The sequence below is a fragment of the Natator depressus genome, chromosome 3 (genome assembly GCF_965152275.1).
Source record: "Natator depressus isolate rNatDep1 chromosome 3, rNatDep2.hap1, whole genome shotgun sequence".
NCBI lineage: Eukaryota > Metazoa > Chordata > Testudines > Cheloniidae > Natator > Natator depressus.
Genome location: NC_134236.1, coordinates 81,981,581 through 82,001,811, shown reverse-complemented (window position 1 = coordinate 82,001,811; position 20,231 = coordinate 81,981,581). Strand labels below are relative to the sequence as shown.

The following is a 20,231-nucleotide window of genomic DNA, read 5'->3' as shown; positions in this document are numbered from 1 at the left end:
GTGCAGGGTCTTAACAGTCCAGGACAAGGCCTTTTGGATTTTTTCCTAGCTTGGAGACTGCCACTGAGGTGTCTCTGGAAGGTTGGAGAAATTGGTGGGTATCTGCTAATTTTAACTCGTAAGAGCTGGTGCTGAGGAAAGCTAAAGCTGGTATAGTAGTATCTCTGATCTTAGTGCTGGTATGGTATCAGGGGGTAGCCGTGTTAGTCTGTATCCAAACAACAACAAGGAGTCCGGTGGCACCTTAAAGACTAACAGATTTATTTGGGTATGGTTCTAGCCCACGAAAGCTTATACCCAAATAAATCTGTTAGTCTTTAAGGTGCCACCGGACTCCTTGTTGTTTTTCCTGGTACAGTAGTATCTCTAATATTAAATCTGGAGAAATATCGGTGCTGGATCTAGGGGTGCTCCTGCACCCCCTGGTTTGAAGTAGGAATAACAACCCAAATACATGGTTTCTGCCTTCAGCACCCCCACTACAAAAATTGTTCCAGCACCACTGTATGAATTGCAATGCTACATTATACCTTCAATGAACAGACCACAAATGTCTGATGGTCCAATGGGATTTTTCTAAGAGTTTGTGAGAAAAGTTGTTGGAGCTTCCAACGACAGCTCTATACCTATTGTGAAGATTTTATTGCCAGACTGTAGGCCTCATTGCCCAAAACATATTTGTCACAGGGATATGGGAGGGGAGGGGGGCGGGCGGGCGGGAAGGGGAAGAGTGTGGACAAGATTTGCTTTAACAGGGGAGGGCCAGTGCTAACAGTGGAAGGAAGCCCATTTAAAAAACTAAAGGACTTATGCTCATTTCTCTGTATTGTCCTTGCCTTGCACATCTGCAGTTTAGCAATCTCTAATTTAAATATAATTAATAAAAATGATAGGTCTCTTCCACTTCTGATTTTTGACATTCCTTATAAACTCTCTATCAGTCTCTATGTCCATCCACATGCCAATATAGGATGTTCTCTGTAGTCTATTTTCAAGTACACAAAACTGTTAGGAAACAGTACACTTCCTTACACTGCTAGTGGCTCCAATCCAGGTCTGAAACCTACTTTTACAGAATAGTTTCATAAAGATACAGATGCTGAATGCTTCCAGACACACACAGTGATCTGGACAATAGTCAGAATATTTGTCAGTACTTTACAAATATCTTGCTGTATCAGTGGGGAGTACAGGTAACACAAAAAGCCAGCAGAGATGGAAAAAAATGGATGCATAGATAAATTTTGAAATGTGACTAATTATATGTTTGCAAACTACTTGTACACGTGAACCAATGAACCTCTAATGTTGTTGACATGTCCCACTCATGTCACATGGATAGGCCTGCACAGTTTAGGCGTAACAGGAGACCAAATTGCATGGTAACTAATGAAATGACATTTGAGATAAGGTTATAGTCAGCAAATCAATGTTGTTTGAGTAAGGAACCTAGGAACTTCAGATCCTTAGTACCTAAATAAGCATTTCTAGTGTTTCAAAAGAGTAAACAGACTTTGTAATCACTAAGGGGGTGGGAAGCAACTAATGAAAGTACAAAGGAGGAGAAATGTGTATTGGCAATTCCTGAGCAGTATGTGCTGTATACAAAGATGGGGACTGCATTTTTATCTTGATCCACCCCCAAACTAATACTGACATTTGATAACCCATTCTCCATCACTAGATAGGAGTAAATCCCATTTCATATAAAAATAAATGCATTACAATTTTTGTTTCCAACTCCTACATATATATATAGGCATATTATAAGGCTAACAGAAAATTGAATCTAAGGCTCTGATTAAAGCCAATTGGAGTCTTTCTGCTGCTTTCAGTTAACGCTGGATGAGACCCTAATAGTGTATCAAATCTAGGGATAAAAGTCTAAAGTTGGAGATTGTCAGAAACCATGGCAGAACATACAGCTAAAAAAAAAAAAAAAGGAATGCATCTTCACACCATTAGCAATTTTGACACACATGGAAAGAAATTAAAAAAACAACATTGTGTTAAACTACACTATAACTGATTCGAGAGAGAATTGAGCTTCGTTGTTATCAGAAATGAAGTTAGACATAAAGGTTTGGAAGACATGCACATGGCCTGGGTCCAGTTCTTTGCACAGTAAGGACAGTCCATTTGGAACCCAAATATACATCCCTATGTAAAAAGAACAGGAGTACTTGTGGCACCTTAGAGACTAACAAATATATTTGAGCATAAACTTTCGTGAGCTACAGCTCACTTCATCGGATGCATGCAAAAAAGCTTATGCTCAAATAAATTTGTTAGTCTCTAAGGTGCCACAAGTACTCCTGTTCTTTTTGTGGATACAGACTAACACGCCTGCTACTCTGAAACATCCCTTTGTGAACATTTTCAAAGCAGAATTTTTTTAAATAGACCCATGAAACCTGGAATCTCTAAAGTCTCAGCATGCAGCAATGTCAATTATTTTTAAGGGAGGGGAGAGGGAGAGGAATGGTCTGTGTAGGATTTCATCAGATAATTCTCAGATTATAAACCAATAACTTTAAATTTTTAATCATCTGTTTGTATTTAAACAGCACAAGAAACTGTTTTTAAATTCCTTCTTTCTACTCCAAACCACCTACTGTGACACAACAGATGATTCAGCTATATAATTATACAATATATTATTAGATCACATAGGCAGAAGAGACATTACTAGCATTCTTTGTTTATGCTGTAATCCACTTACTGAGATTCATCATCAGCTCTCTGGAGGAAGGATAGTGCAGTCTCTCTGCAAAGTCCGGACAATACCACACAAGTAGTTCTTGGTTGGCAGGGATGGGCTTGATAGTGTAGAAATAGATGTTCATTCCATTCTGACAAGCTGCCAAATTCTGTTCCTGAACAGAATGGGCTGGGTTCACATAGCGCATCCAATTGCTCTTGTCCTCATTAAATCCGTCAATGAAGTGGTGAAGTTCACCCCTGGAATAGATCTAAATGAGGGCAGAATATTATGAATATATATGTATAGTGTATACACACACACACACACACAGAGTACATATGGCAAACAAGAGATTACTTTAAAAAAAAAAAAAAAAAAACCACGATCAACCAAATAACCAACAAAATAAATACAGAAATGGGTGTCCCCTTTCCAAATAAGACATTCTCAGCATTAAGAGTAATAAAGCTCACTCTTGATTAGGTACATTCTCCCAGTTACCTTTTCCATTTATGTTTAGTCAACGTTTTGCTCTATTAATGTGCACACATGAAAGCCACAGAACATGAAGAGTTGTCTGAAGTAAGTCTACCTTAGAGGTCTTTTTCTGCTGCTATGATCCAACAAGTGTGGGATACTGTTGACTTCAGGTTTGAGTGTGTGCTTGCATTAATGCTTTGAGTCACCTGTGTATAAGACTGACTAGCTAGGCTACGTCAAACACAGTCTCTTTCTCCGTTTTATTCTATGGCCTCTGTACTTGCAGTTTCCTACCACCTCCGCCCAAAGGTTTAAACTATGCAAACATCCTCCACCCCCGACAGTCCTAAAGTAACACTTGCTCACTCTTGGAATGTAGCTTTTTTCTGGAAAAGCTGGGTGGGGCTAAGGTGAACTTCACCTGCCATAACTGAAGACCTGGCAACGGGCCAGCATTTGACAGTATGAAAGTCACGTTTCCTCTCAATAGACATGTTTAGGCATATACTTAAAAAAAAAAAAAAAAAAAAAAAAAACCAACCATATAAAACTGCTTGGCAACATGCACAAGAAAAAAAACCCAATTCAATGAGTGAAGATGTCATTTGACAAAGTTATGAGAATATAAAAATTAATTGAAAATCTAATGAACTCAACAAATATGTCCTTTAGAATTAAGATAGCTTATTTGTGGAAATAATTAGTTCAGCCACTACTTGATGAAATAAGCCATTTAAGAATGCCTGAGTTTCACAATAAGTTATTGGGTAAAAGTTAGTCTTAGACTGTGAGCCATTTGGATTTTAGATTGGAATCTCTTTGAGGCAGGAACTCTCTCTTTCTAAAGAACAGACCTAATATGTTTGATCTCATCAGTGAAATACATCTCTGTCTCTATGCTCATACTACTTTCTTTTTCATTTGAACAGTAACTGCAAGAGTCAACTGAGAAGAAAAAAAAAAAAAAAGGGAAAAAGACAGGCTGGCCCTTTAATGCAGGCAGTAAACACCAGAATCACTTTCTTTTAAGAGTAACTTCCTGTAAATTGAGAAGGGGGAAATACATGTGGCTTCATCAAAGAAGCTAGTGAGAGATTTTGCGGTGTGTTTGTTATGAGAAAATGGAACAGAGCCGGGTGAATTCTGCTATCAAGAGGAGTTTTCAAGTTTCTTTGTTTACTCCGATTTGCAAACTTCCAGGAACTTGGGGTTCCATTGCTGTGCACTTCTACTAGAGACGGAAGCTGCTTTCTAAAGCTACATTGAAGGTCTTCCAGTTACCCTTCCATAGATAGTACAATTTACTGTACTTCTTTTAAAAAAAGAAAATATCAGTATCATGAGGTCACATACACACCCCCACAAAACCTTATTCTGCCATCTCACCAGATTTCCATATATTATCAAGAAGATTAAAAATGTGCTGACTCATAGTACAGTTACAAGAAATGATGTCACTCTGAGGTTTGCACAGCCCGCATGTCCCCCTTCTCCTATCCGTGTGTGTAATTTGCATGGAACATTTATGTTCACACAGAGCAGATGTTCCTGTTCCTGCCAGCAAAATCAGGATGCCTTTTATAGCATGTGGGAAGTTATCTCCCACAGCTTCCTTTGCATGTGCAAGACTGTTTCAATCCCTGAGGAAGGAATTCATTTGAGTTACGGCAGTGTGTCTGTACTGAATCAAGAGATTATAATAGTAAGTTTAATGACCCTTAGAAGACTCCTATATTATTTCCAAGAAGCTTTACATTAAAACAAAGTAACATCACAAAAATGAGGTCATCTTTCTTACAGCAATATATAACTAAAATCCTAGAAAATAGTTAAAAACCATCTTTGAATATTTGCTGAATTATTCCCCACAGGTAATGTTACACAAACGTTATTATTCTTTTCTCCTGGTGTTGGACTTAGCCCCACAAAGGCACCTAAGTCCAACACTTAGCTCCTCAAATCACCCAGTCAGCTACCAAGTAAACATATAGGCACCCAAATTCCTCACATGCCTGACTTTCTGCTGGCAATGTCTCTGCTGGCAACTAAGTTTCTGCTGCTGGGCATGTGCAAAATTGCTGAAAGCCTGATGCTCCTAAGCTGTGTGGCACCCTACCTCATGCCTAAGTCAAAAACCAGGCACTTCCCCATCTGTGGGGCCAGATAGGCATTTTCAGACCATGCCTACTGGACTGGGCCTGGCACAAAAAGCCAGCCAGCAGTGACCAGATGGGGAATTTTTGTGGCTGGCTGGTGTGCGGGTGTCCTAGAATGCCCAATAGTTTGGTGGTTAGAGTACTTACCCAGGATGTGGGAGACCTGCTTTCAAATTCCCATCCTGCCCAATTTGAGCAGAGACTTGACTCCAGGTCTCCCATATTCCAAGTGCATACCCTGACCACCAGACTGTTGGCTCTTCTGGAGTGAGAAGTGCTCAATCTCCTCTTGGAGCTGTTCCACTTGGTATTAAATATTAGTTCAGAAAGAGAGCAAATTTACTCCATAGGCTGGTGTTCAAGTTCAAGGCCCTGCTCCAAACCAGGCACAGCAGGTATCTGCAAACAGGTGTTCCATGGCCCAGGTGAGTGCTCTAACCACTGGACTACTGGCTATAATGGTATAGGGTGGGTGACTGTCTCTATCTCTATTTTTTTCGTGAGAAAGGGCTTACCTGGCTTAGGTGCCTAACTCCAGAAGAAGCCTGAGTGGAGATAGACACCTAAAATACCTTCCCTCTCCTCAGCATTTCCTATGGGCTAGTTTAGGCAACTCCTCATTCAACTCGCTTGCATCTGTGAAACCCTTGTTTTAGCACCTAACTCTTCCCATGCATTGCACAAGGAGCCTGGACACCTAATTCAGGGTTGAGAGGATTCCACTGGACAGCAGGGCATCTAAAAGTTAGGTGTGGCAATGCTGAGTGTTGCAACACCTAAGTCCCTTCTGGGACCTCGACTCTGGTAATTAAGTACAAGATCTTTGTCTCACAAGAGTAAAAACACTCCTGCACCTTGTGTGAACATTTATGTTAATTATTATCCATGTGCCAATGAGTAAAATTGTGTGGGAGAAAGTATAAGAAAACCCAAATGAGGTAATTACTTAACTTAGTTTTTCCTTAGAGGCCCCAAAAAGAGCTATAGAAAAGCTCACTAAGGCTATGTCTACACTTAGGGCGGCATGTAGAATATGTATCCTGCATGCCCCCCAGCACAGGTAAAAATAGCAATGTAGTTGACAAGGCACTGCTTAGGTGAGTAAAGACACTCCAGAACATTAGGGTATGTACCGTACATGGCTCCCTACGTGCCCAAGTCGTGCCTCCCATGTCTACACTGTCAGAAGCTTTCTCCACTGCCTTCTCGTGCTAGAGCTGACACTGTCGCATGTAGCAGTGTGGAAGCAGCCCGCTTTCTACTGAAGTGTGTAGCTACACATATCATATACACCACTGCCAGCGTAGACAAGGCCTAAAAGTAAAGTTATGCTTTTATGCACACATAGTGTAGCAGTAGTCTTTCTATATAAAGAATGCAAGCAAGTGCCAGGACAATTAGAGCAAACCTGAGGCTTACTAAAAAGCCATTTGATTAGGCTCCCAGTGGCAAGGCTCAGATACAGAGTACAAAAACTCTCTTCCCACTCACCCATATTTGCATCAAATCCTGTGATAGACCGGCTTAGTGATCTGAGGGCAACAAGTTCAGTTCCATGGAAGAAGATGGAGCAAAATGGATGTATACAGAACTGGTAAAGTGTTTGTGGAGGAAGTTGAGGGGATTAGTTCACTGAGGTTTCTCAATCACCAGGAGAAGGAAGGAAGGAAGGGCTGAATGAAAGGGATGGCAGAAGATAAATGGAGGGGGGAAGGGAAGGAGACTATCCTTACTCCTCCAGGGTGCCTAAGTTATCAACACAGAGTGCTCAGTTAGCACACACAGACTCCTACTCCATACCACGCTGAACTACCTTATGAGCAGTAAACATCACATTAACATTTCTGCCTGCTGTTAGTGGGGTACATGGACACGATGAGGCAGCCAGTTTGGCAACATTTTCTCAACTGGCCCTAGAAATGTCTGTTCATTTAAAATACACATATTGAAGAGATAAACACTGTTTTACAATAGTTGAATTTGAAACATGCTTAAAAAGTTATTCAGATTTTAATAATTCCAGCATAAAAGATTATATAATTATATAATACATCCTACTCACTCTCAAGTATGTATTAGCTAGAAATCAAGAATACACGACATTCTTAGTCTTAAAGAAGGACTTAGTACTATTTCCTTGTGTAGAAATGCAAATCAACCTACCCTGGCAGCAAGTAGCAGAGCTATTTCTTTATATGATCAAGCACTGATGTGTTGCAGAAGACAGAGCCAAGAGCTGTTGTGCATTTCCCTCACTCTCCACCCACACTGTCCCCATTTCCAAGAGGGCCAGAGGTTTACTCAGCTTAGTTCACCACTGTTCTCTCAGAATTCTGTTCATATATGGCAGAGTAAAGAAGTTGCCCCCTGCACTCACACAGGTCTGAAACAGGAAGTGACCCAGCTTTTCAGCTGTACTCATTTAGTGATCTGATTACTGCATCAACATGGAGCTGTTTTTTTCCTGCTTACCCGCCAAAAGTATTTTCTGTTTGCGTTCTTGGGAACTGTATCGTTGGTATAGATCTCTCCTACCAGCGGTCCAAAACGTGTTCCTTTCGGGATGTACTCTTTACTTACAACTCCAGTAACCTGCAAGGAGAAGAACAAATGATCAGCCCATCTTCAATAGAAAACAAAAGTCACTCCTGTTCTTACTAAAAACCCCAAGCCCAATATATTTTTGATGAGAGGTCAGAAAAGCAGAAATAAACTAACAGTCACTTTGACATCTGATATGAAAAACTCTGTCAACTTACAGTTTCTTGCTGAAAAATATGGAGGCCAGTAGTGAAAAGAGCTTCAGGTGCATAAATAATGAAAAACTGCCTTACAGAAATTTGTTTGTATTTGTAAGCAGAAACAGAAAGACTCACCGAAAGCAATTTTTTTCTCTTAAAATAAGAGGGTCAGGTGTTTCAGAGTTAAGAAAAGATCAGCAAGTTAAAGAATTCTAACCTACTGATACTAATACCACTCCCAACCACTTACAGATGTAGCTTTTCTTATCAAAGGTGAATGTCAAAATTCTAGTCTCAGAAACTAAAAATATTCAATAGTAAGCACTTCAGTGTGCTGAAACTACCACTCTCTTGTACAAGAGTTTTCTTGTAAAATGGGTTCAGTGCAGTCTCTATTTCTAGATAAAAATAAACCCCTTTTATTGCTCTGGTACCTTGTTGAATGGCTGAAAAAACATCCAAAACCTACAACTCTTCCATTACCATACAATAAAAATCAACAAACAATATGAACTGACTTTGGGAAAGTGTACTCACAGATTACTGTCTTTAAAAGAGACAGAGGTTCCTGTAATATGTGTTACGTGGGTCTGGTCAAGGAAGTGTAGGTTTTTGGTGAAAATGCTCTGCTGTACCAAGTTTAAGATACATATTGTAGCTGTTCAGCTTCCTCCTTGACAGTAATTACACTAAAAAAGTCACTGACCACAAATCAGGAAGCAATTCATCATTATTCAGAAGAACGTGCCTTTGAGTAACCCTTTACAACACATGGCTGAGTTCTTGGTTTTGTCCTTCCCTGTTCTCCACCAGTCCTCTGAATTTTTGTGTATTTAAACAATGTGTTATAAGCAGAATAATTTTGTAAACCAAAAATCAGGACTTTGCAAGACTGCTTAAGAAGCAGGGAGGAGAAATAAAACAGGCTGTTGGCTTGGTAACCTTACTGAACTTTCATAGTAAAGCCAATTAAATATAGTCCTCTCATACACCTTACTAGGTAATACTTCTCATTGTGCCATAGAACTACAGCAGAGCCTTGCTGATTGGCACTAATAATTGGAACCCCATTGTTGATTCCTGAATTCTGCAAATTCACAAATAAACACAGTTAACCAAATAAATTAAGGATCATCACAATTATGTACTTTGTTCAGATGAGTAAGCATTTAGGTTTACTTGAAGCACTTCACAGTGCTCTAGCAAATGTTCTGCATTGTACATGGTATTTTGTAAAAGTGACTATGCATTATAACATGAAACCCAACCACCGTTTCTGCTATTAAATCTTTGCTGAAAAATGGGGCTATGCTGGTTTTGTTTGGGTGTGTGTGAGAGAGAGCGCGTTATTGGTTTGTGTATTAGTGAAATGAGAATTAGTAAGGTTCTATTGTACATTGTCGATGGATAAATATTCTGATTTGACTTCTTGACTGGAAATGCAAACAAATAATTAACGCTTAGCAAAGTTTTATGTGAAATGGGAAACAAATGAACAAGAGCTACTGAGGAATCAAGCATATAGTCCATTGGGAAGTGGATTGGTGATTATGTGGTAGATGGTAATGCTGTCTTGCAAGTGTTTTGGTGTGTGTGTGTGCGCGTGCGCACACACACACACACAGATTTGTGCATCTGGACTGGAGAGTGAGAGAAAAAGGGACTTCCAGAAATTTTCCTACACCTACCACAAGTTGAAACATGTTCAGTGGCCCAGTTTTATTTTTATCCTTCTTGTACATTTCTCGTAGAGAGTTGAAAAAGGCAGATGTTCTCTCTCATCTTCCCCATCTACCTTCATTTACATCCATCTGCCCTTTCTAGAACAGTTCATAGCAGTTTAACTGTAAAGTATATTTTAGCTCTTTCACAGTTTTAAAATGTCTTGGTCTTAATTAAAATATCTAATGAAATTCTCAGAATGTCTAGAAATCACTACTGCTTGAAGTAGTCAATTTGAAACATTTACTATATTGGCTTCTCTGACACAGCAGATCCTTTTTTTTATATAAGTACAGCATTTGATTCTTTCCCAATATATAAAACATTAATATGGTTTATCATCCAATAATTAATGGAAGATATTTTGGCATAATATTTTTTAGAAGTGTGCGTGCACACATGCGTGTCTAAACACACTTTTTTGTTTTGTTAACTATCTGATTAAACTTGCTCATCTACTTTTTGCCACCTGTGGTTTCTGATCAGAGTGTATAGTATAAATTATGTCTCTAAAAGCTCAACTGTAATGAACAAGTAGCATTAAACTCAAAATCACAAGCCAGCAGAGGAACATTGATGACACCAAGACAACTCTGGGTTCTAGATCTCATGCCAGACAGGAGGCTGGTCCTGTGCCATAATCAAGATCAAAGAGACTCTTGCCATGCCATAGTGTAGTGGGATGTAGTTACTGTACTTCGTTGGTAATCAAGGTTGCCAAGGACTGTAGACAAATCAGAAAAAATGCTACGGATCAAAAGCAGAAAGGAAGTTGGGCCTTAGTTGCCAAAAGCAGATACAGAGCAAACATTTCAAACTTCTGTCCACAAGGTGTCCTTCAGCACACTCCTTGTGAACTGTGAGGATACTGTCTGAAGCTACCACATCTTGTGGATGAACATGAGTCTGATAATGACTCTCACAAGTAAGCTACTACTAAAAACGTTAAGGCTTTAAGGATTTTTCTAAAATCTTTGGATTTAAAATTTTAAACTTTGCAACAAAACAAAAATCTGTTTTCAAAATGTTTTTTGAAATAATGTTTCTCTCTTTTAAAGCTATAGACACTTCAAATCTCTTAATACTGCCACAAACACTTATCATTAATTCCATTATCAGAAAAACAATATTTCTACAATAAAAAACATTTTCTCATGTTAGACTTGTGATCTGAAATATCTTCTGTGATGTATATAAGCTATGCTCCTTACTAAAGTAAGTTAAGACACTTTCACCCCACTTTGTGTGTGATAGGATGAACACAATGCTTGCGTGCTAAGATAACCAGGTGCCAGCATTTAGAAGAGCAGACAGCTGCCTCGTTGCGAACAACAAGCTGCAGAATCTTCAATGATCCTGTCCGACACTGTCTGCAAGGAAAGCACTGCTGTGTTTTGATTGGTGCATTATATGTAGATGTTAAATAATTGCTTTTTATACTCTGCTTGAACTCAGGTTTGTTCAAAAGGCCATTTAAATGACAGTGTTCACCTAACCCAGGAAGGAAACACCGTTGGAACTGACCAGGGTCCTAATGAATTACTGCTGGGGCAGGCTGCTGTATGCCTTCTATAAACACATCAGTGAGAAGTTGAAAAGCTTCAACACTTTCATGCTTCATCTACCCCCACAGAAGCCATTCCACTAGATACTTTATGGCCAGCACCGACCTCCCTGCCATTTCAGCATATCCATCTTTGTCAATGGATTGGGTCACAGAGCACATCCTGACAAGTCATGGCTCCCAGACAAAAAACAGTATTCCTTAGATTCTCATTTTGATATTTTAAAAAATTGAGGAGCATTTACACTCCTTTGTTTGGGGTAGGGGCCGTGAGTTAACCAATAACACATTAGTTGTGAGAGAAGGGGATGCTTTTAAATAAATCTGATAAATAGTATGGTTTTTTCACCCCTGGTTCAATTTATTACAGTATATTTTCATAATAATTGTAAATGTAAATCTGGAATGGTGGTTCGGTTAGCATTTTGTTTTGAAACATACAAACATTTTTATTAAATTGACTGGAAGAAAACTGCAGCTGAACCAAGACCTGCAGCTTGCGATTTATTTTTTAGAAGTGGTAAAGTGAGAGGAAATGCTTTCTGGTTATATCCTCCTTAATTATCTAAGATAGAAATAAAACACAGCTTCGGTGAATTATCTGTAAAAGGGCAAGTGCATGAGGTTAGTGAGGTGTATATTTAAAGCAGTTTATAATAGACTTGGTCAAAACAGCTCGGCATCCAGTACTAATCCCTTTGAAGAGTAGCCTTATTATAGAAAGTACTGCATTAAGGATCTTATGCTACAGGTAATGGATTCTGTAAACTCCTCATAATTTATCCTTTTCCAGATTCAGTAAAAACAACAGGATAAATGGTGTGTTGATGGTCCCAAACTTCTAACTGATATTTTATACTAAGAAATGCGGGGGTGGGGGGAGTGTGTTAAGATTGAGGCAGAAGGAAATTTCCTGAAAAACCGTTTTAAAATTTCAGAGTGGTAGCTGTGTTAGTCTGTATCAGCAAAAACAACGAGGAGTCCTTGTGGCACCTTAGAGACTAACAAATTTATTTGGGCATAAGCTTTCGTGGGCTACAACTCACATCTTTTCATGTATTTATATCTGCTCCTGTATTTTCCACTCCATGCATCTGATGACGTGGGTTCTAGCCCACGAAAGCTTATGCCTCAATAAATTTGTTAGTCTCTAAGGTGCCACAAGGGCTCTGCGTTGTTTTAAAATTGTTATCTTAAAAAGATTAGTCACATGTAATATTGCAAAGTATATCACTTTAGTCTTCATTAATTGCTAAAGTGGAGAAAAGAGCTAACTGCCACATAAAAATATACAGCTGTCTTCATGTAAATCTAACAACTCCAAATGTTAAGAGCAGAAACAATTCATTTTAAAAAGATACTGACATATATCATGAGTTCATAGTGAAAAACGTGTCCTTCAAAAAAAAAAAAAATCCCCGGGCAAGGTCCAAGAATAAACAGAAGTATGATGTGTCATGGAATCTCTTGACATTTCAATAAAAGTCTTTAAGGGATGCATGAAAAGGAAAAATAACCCGCAAAAAACAGCCTTCCCCCCCTGCAAATAAACTAACCAAACAACCCAAACAAACAAACAAAGCCATCCAAGTCTGCACATACAACACTGTCGTATTCCTAGTCCCTTAGGACATATGTTATAAAATACAGATCTGATTATGAGAGCTTTAATATTTCATAAACCATGTACTGTATGGTTTTGTCAATAAATTGGCTCAGTGCTCACATCCTTCCTCAAGATAAATATGCAATCTTTTCCCAAAGTTTACAGTGAAGACAACTCAGTCACAAAATCCATAGATCCGTGTTCACATGCACGCGCGTGCGCGCGCGCACGCACACACACAGAGCCCAATTTGTACCTCCACCCTTTGCAATTCAGGAATAACATTTAGAGTCATTAGAGTTACACTGATGTGGCACCCGGGGTAAGATCAGAATCAAGCTCCCTTTATCTTCCCTTCTCACTGCCTCTATAAGGGTCTGATCCTTCAAACACTTATGCACAAAAACCAGGTTACTAAAATTGAGGGCAGAAGAGCAAAACAAAACCTTAAAATCAATCGGAAAAAGAAATGTTTAGAGCCAAATTAATAAGAGGTACTATGATGAAAGTGACCGACGCGATCTGCAACTATTTCACTACGTTGACAAGTGACTAGTGGATCGCAAGCCTATAAATGAAGTACTATAGCTTTAATAGAAGGCGATAATCAGATTGGCTCTTTCATTCAGAGCTATGGAATAAAACGAGAGGAATCAAAAGTTCCTTTTGTTTCTTACTCTATGTGCTGCTCAGCACAAGCCAAGTACAATGGGGAACTTTGGTAAACAAAAAAAGGATGTTCTGTATTCAGACTCCCTGTAGTAAAAGGATCCCAGTTGGACATATTTTATAAGAAAGAATTGGAAAAACTTTTCAACAACTTAAAAAAAAAATTAAAACTCAGAATGATCCCAAACTGCATATTCATGTCAGCAACCCAGAATGAATATGGAAATGTGTTAATCTCCCAAACCACAAAAATATTTAACTAAAAAACAAAACAAAAAAACCCCCACAAACAAGGAGCAATTTTTGGCTTTTTTGCTTTTCTGGTTTTAAGCTTCCTTTTCCCCTTCAGATTTCTAGAGGATACCTTTTTCCCTCCCACTTGATATTTAGCCTTAACCTCTTGCCAAACCACTATGCATTCTAGCCTGCCCTGTAGGGCCGAATTCTGCTGCATCAGTTTATTTCAGTTGAGGATCTGGCCCTATTTCTATACACAGGATTAAACAAGCGAACGCATTTCCATGGTACTTGTTTTGGGAGGACACGTTTGATAGTTAGAAGAGAATGAATTTACATCCCTTTTTAGCTCTGTGGTCAGTATATTTAGCCATAGTAGTAACACAGGTAATAGCTGCTCCACCACAAGTCGCAGGACAAGGAGAAATTAAGGGTTGTCCCTAGGATTATTATGCTGTTGAACATCACACCTAGCGATAATAGCTAGTATATATGGAGTAAACACACGACCAATTGCTCATCCAGGCTCATTTTTTCCCAGCCCTTCTGAAACAACAACAACAACAAAGAATGTACCCACTTCAGAGATAAGAATACTTGCATGTCTAGCTACAAGTAAAAGTACTGCCCCAGATAAACAATAGTTAATTTAAGGCATGCAGACACAGCACAGTATTGCAATAGTTTTACCAACACTTCATTAATAGGTAGGCCAGAGTTTTGAGAATTTAGGAAGTTGAAAATAAAGCAAGTTCATTAAAAGAATAAAGCAATTTCATAAAAGAAGAGACAAACGATTAAACACATTTCCAGGAATTATATTTTTTTCCTTTTCAAAGCTATTGTACAACTGAGGCACTTTAATCTCTAGGCCAGAGGCAATGAATGGACTGGCCGACAGCAGCCTAGAAACTGGGACACAACCCACACTTTAAACGTGCTTATGCAGTTGCCTGAAGATTTAACTGTTTGCTAATTGGTACAGAACCAATTTGAGGGATGTGTGACTTAGCCATGGAAGTGTTAAGTGATGGATTATTTGTTTACAGTTCCTTAAAGAATTATAAGGATTTGTCTAAAATGCCAGTGGCATTTTTTAAGGTGGTTAGCGTGCGGAAGCATAATGAACCGGTCACTTTCCAAAGCACTGTGATTTGGCTGTTGGGATCCAACATTCCCCAGCAGATGGCTGCTTACCTCTTTGCAGTTCAATGTATATTTGAAAGTCAAGTTCCTTGGCAAGGACGCCTCTGCCTGAGTTATGGTGCTTCCATCATCGCTGGGATCCCAGGGGTGATCATTTACAATGTATGTGCACTTCTCTTCAAAATCAGCCTCTGTCCACAGAGTCATGTCAGCATCCTCCATGTCCATTTTCATTGCCCACTCCGTCCCTTTCACCAGCGTTTGGAAACTCACAACGTCCAAGCTACACTGTGTGGCAGCCTGGAAAAGAAGAAAAAAAATCTTTTAATCCTCATTGTCCTTCAGTTTCTGTGGTTTCCTTTGAGACAGTGTGACTAATACAGCAGTCTGTGGCACTTTAAAAGCGTATGCAGTACAGTTGGTACAGTTGAGTAATAGCCAAAAAAAAAAAAGGCAGCATAAAACTATGTTGCCTTTACTGAAGCAATGTCTTAAAATGCCAGCCTTGGTAATAATAATAATTATTAATAATAATTAATAATAAGGGAACCAAAAGAATGGGGGGAAATCCCTAAGATCAGCATCTGCATTACCTTTCTCAGATCCTTTTCTTAACACCTCACAGAAGAAATTCTGCAAGGCCAGTACTGTGCCCAAGAATATCTGGGGTCATGGCCGCAAGACCACTCAGTGCCTGTGGAAAAGCTGCCTCAGAAAAAGTGTCACAAACAAGGAGAGGAAGAGGAAGGAGCTGCTGTCTGCGTCTGAGTGAAGCTAAAAATGGAAAGCGCATGTTGGAAGAGCGGAACCCAGCCTAGCCTTTTCCAAATGGAGGAGCCTGAACTTTCCCACCGGCTTCCAACACACAAACAACTCTCAAAACAACCTGGCTCCCTTCTGACGTCCTCTTATCCTTTGGCGTGGAAGGCTGAAAAAGCCGACATCCTGCCAACAGCGTTGCAGCAAAAGCTTTTCATAAGTTACTGGAATACATTCACTTGGACCAAAACGAAAAAGAAAAAAAAATCCTTATGTTTCTTTGTCTTGATGACATCTTACAGAATTATACGCTTAAGGCACTAGATAGAATCCTTGTGAGAAAATTCCATCAAGTCTTTGACTGCCTATTTCTATTTAGGACAGATACAATACCAAATTGTCAGATTGGTATTACAACATCATCTTTCTGCAAGATAAAGTAGAACCAAAGAATGCAGTTGCTGTTTAAACTGGTAGTTGTAAATGGTTTTCAAATCCAAGATCAAAAACTCATTTTTCCTTTAAAAATATTCAACCATTATGGAATTTCCTCCGTTCACTCCTCTACCTCCCTCTCCCAACCCAAAAATGAAAAAATAGATTACAAGATAAAAAGAAACATTTTGGGGGGGAAAGGATAGAGAACTTATCCCTGTCAATCTCTGACTCCTAGTTAAAATAAAACATCCAGTAACCACACCAAGACTTTCTTTCTGGATAATGTAGATCCATTTAAAAAAAACATTCTACACAAAGTTTACCTCATTTATGCTGCATCACAACATTTAATTTTTGACATATATTTACAATAATGCCTCCCACTAGCTTTATAGGGTAGAAGAAACTGGTTCTTTACATTTTGGTCTAATTTATAGCCAAATCAAATCATCAGCTAAATATTTACTGACTGTGAATATCAAGATGAAAATAAAGACTAATATTGAAACTCCAGTGAACTGACAGTTACATCTAGAAGTGAAAGGGTTAATATCTAGGTCTTCCAAATCAACGCAGAAAAGGCTAACAAGAAACATTTGCTATTTATTCTAAGTGTTTAGATTAATATATTGATTAACACAGCACTAAAATGTCAATAATAGATCCGGGGATGGGGGGGGGGAACGAATCAAGTTCCTTACCAAGGTAGAGTCCACAAATGTTTCCAAACAGAAGCTCCACGTTTAAGATAAGTCTCGCTCATATCTACCGAGTAAACATTTCTTCTTCCTTCCACTGGGTATGTTCGAGTAAGACTGACTCACACCTAGAGAGTTAACTCCTTTTGCTTGTGCCTCTCTCTCTCTCTCTGTCAGACAGGTGCTGCTGCACTTACTGCTTTTGCCTCTCAGAAACACTGGAGGGCTGAGTGTTACAATACTTTCAGTCTCTGTGTTAACTAAGCAGCCTGTTCCTTTCCCCTCCCTGTTTCAGCCACTCATTTGATTTACTCACAGTCATGGCTGCCAAAAGCAGGGGGTGGGGCTATACCTGTAACTCATATGGAGATTAGCCAAGGGGAATTTTTTTCCTTCTGACAACATTTCACAGAGTTTTTCCTCTTACTACATATGGATATTAGCATTCCCTTGGAGCCAGCCTTACTTCCACATGGAGCACACATATGACTTTCGTATTATTATGGCTGTCTCGTTGAGTTTCTACTAGAAATTTACCCCACTATTTTGAACTGTGAGGTCTGAAGGACACAGCTAATTTTCCCATTAATTAAAAAAAAAGAGGTGCCATTAAACTAACAATTAAAAAGTCCTTTCCAGGTTAGAGAATATAAAAATATCATTTAAAGCTTCCAACAAATAAATCTAAACAACTATGGTATTTTATTTGATACAATTCAGGAGTCTCGGAATTTAAATGATTTCTTACAAAACGTGAGGGCTACAAGTTAATTCTACGTTTAAATCTGTTTACATTGATATTTAGTAAGGAAGTTAGGAAAAATACATCAATTTAAAAAAAGATAGCGGCTTCCTCCACCCTAAGTAATAAATGGGGAAGCTTATTAAATACCTACAAAACAACACATAGTAAAAAAACATTCATGCACCAAATTTTAAGTACAATATGTAAAAAAAAAAAAAAAAAAAAGTCAGCACTAAGCTTGTATGAGACAGTATTCGACGGGAGTGTGCTGCTAGTGGAAGAAGGATTGGTATAGTCATTAGTGGGCCCTGAGCCCTAGTCAATTTTTTCCTTCTCTCCAAGTCAATGTGTGACTGAAGGAAGGACATCCTGTGATGATGGCATACAATGTCCTGTTTGTTTATTATTAAGAGCATTCCTGCTTCTCATTACAAAACAACCAGATGCCTTACTTCCTTCAAGTGGTCCTGTCTCTTCAGTGAGGAATCCTCCAGATTGGAGAAACAATGATGCACAATTCCATTTATAGTCAGCCACCCTATTACAAACACCAGTTGGCTCACTGAAGGGCAAGTCTCCTACTTTTCCTTCTTGCCTCACATCTGCAGACATATTTATAATTTCTTTCCTCTTACTAAGGATGTAGCATGTTTTACTTCCCCCTCCCCCACAAACACACATTTATAAGTTTAGGCCTATGCAGATGTTTCATATTTCTTTTCAGAAAAATACTGTTTTGTGAAATCAGATGGCTAGCTCTCTCAAGTGTGTACACACCTCCCTTTCACCCTCACCCCAACCCATTCCTGCTGATAAAAAGAAGGGTGGAAAGGATTATTTGCCTCTCTAGGTTTTGCAATGCTGAGAATAGTATATCTGTGTAAAGACCTTCCGCATGTTCTAATGCAGAAGGGCTCATGCCACTGGATGTAAGTAGGGCAACTGCTGCGAGCGAGTGTCCTGGCTTAACTGCTACCAGTGTGTAATTCCACAAGAAAGTGGCAAGGGCACTGGTGCTGATGGGTATAAATGTAATTGGATATATAGGGTATAACCAAGGCACATCCAAAATGAGGTCTAGGAAAGCTCTGAAACAGGAAGAAGAGAAATCCGGCCTACTTGATTGGGTTAATTAACTGATGCTGAGTCACACCACATAGAGCAGAAAAACAATGTAGTCATACTGAAGTGGTTCTTTTGCACACGCACACAAAATAGTCTCACTCTGAGATGCAGATGTTTCAGTGTTTTCACTTCCTTATCTGCATAAAAAAAAAACCAAACCCCTGTGTGTTACAAGGTAACCCACACACAATTCAAGGGCTGATCAACTTAAAGTAAAAGAAAACTGGGGACAGGTAAGTCTGCCTCAAGGAAATGGGGCTACTTTTTCAGTGAGGAAGAGGAAGGAGATTGTTTGAATCAAACCAAATATTTATTTGGATGATAGGAGGATGCCACCAATCCAACTCAGTTTTAATCCATCTTCAGAGATGATGGAGCAGGCTGGAATTTATGGAGCGTACGCACTTCAAATAGTTTTGTGGCACTCAGCAAAGCAACCCTGAAATTAGCTCCAGGTGTTTTAGTAGAGCTAAGAAAGGCCTGAGAGCAGAACTACAGTAGTTTAGGAGATGGGATTTCACTTTCATGTAGGTCTTGTTCTAATGATCGGGAATAAAACTAAATAAGCTTCTCATGTTAAGGAAAGCAGAGATGGACATAAAGACGAACAGTAAAGATTCTGTATTAAAGTAGCAAGCATGAGGAAACTTTACCATGAAAAAAAAAAAATAGACACTGACCTTCTGACCTTCCTCCCTACAGAGACACATAAAAAGACATCTTATTCGACTGGCAGTTTGCTGCTTTTGTATAGAAATCGTTCATAGCAGTAGCTGCTGCTATTGTCTGGAATTTGCAATCTCAAAATGTTCATTTCAAAAAGAACATTTTTAGTCATATTTTCATTTTTTCCCCCTCTCGCTCATAGAAAACCTCAATTACCTTATTAATCAGCATTTCTCAGGCAGATCTCTCTTGCAGCCTCTCTCAGCCTGGCAACAAATCATGAATGGTCCTAACAGCTCTGATCTCAGAAATCCCCATCCATTTCCTTTGATGCTATCACCACTTCAGCTCAACAACAAACTGATGCTACTCAGCTTCAGCTGCTGCGTTATTTTCTCTATGCCTGTGAGATTGTGTAAGTGTAGAGGAAAGAAGGAGGAAGGGGAGAATGAGTCTGAGAAGCTGGCTCCAGTGGAATAAACTTCTTTAGGAAGTTGGATAGGAGATAATAATGCACACAAGAGATTAAAGCACAGTCTCATTTTCACATCTTCCCCTTCCTTACCCAAACAAGGTCAGGGGCAGATTGACCACATCAATAGTAATAATCAGACCCAACCCCATTTCCCACTTCCTGTATATAGACATCTTCACACCAGTAAACATTTGGGGACCAATTGTGGCCATTACTCTGAAGAAAATAACTGGGGTCTTTGGACCACTACACATTTCTTAGTAATCACTTCAGAAGTAAGGCCCAAAGAAGGATTTTTTC

The 20,231-nt window shown here is 39.1% G+C and overlaps 1 protein-coding gene across 1 annotated transcript in view; it reads right to left on the bottom strand.

Annotated features, from left to right (window-relative positions):
• The window catches only part of PRDM1 (PR/SET domain 1), a 105,545-nt gene that overhangs the window by 11,198 nt on the left and 74,116 nt on the right, over nucleotides 1-20,231 (bottom strand). Inside the window, exons 2-4 of the mRNA XM_074946888.1 lie at nucleotides 15,077-15,325; nucleotides 7,813-7,932; nucleotides 2,723-2,972 (exon numbers count right to left, since the gene is read on the bottom strand). Of these exons, the coding sequence (XP_074802989.1) occupies nucleotides 2,723-2,972; nucleotides 7,813-7,932; nucleotides 15,077-15,325 (619 nt within the window). The remainder of the gene's footprint in view (nucleotides 1-2,722; nucleotides 2,973-7,812; nucleotides 7,933-15,076; nucleotides 15,326-20,231) is intronic.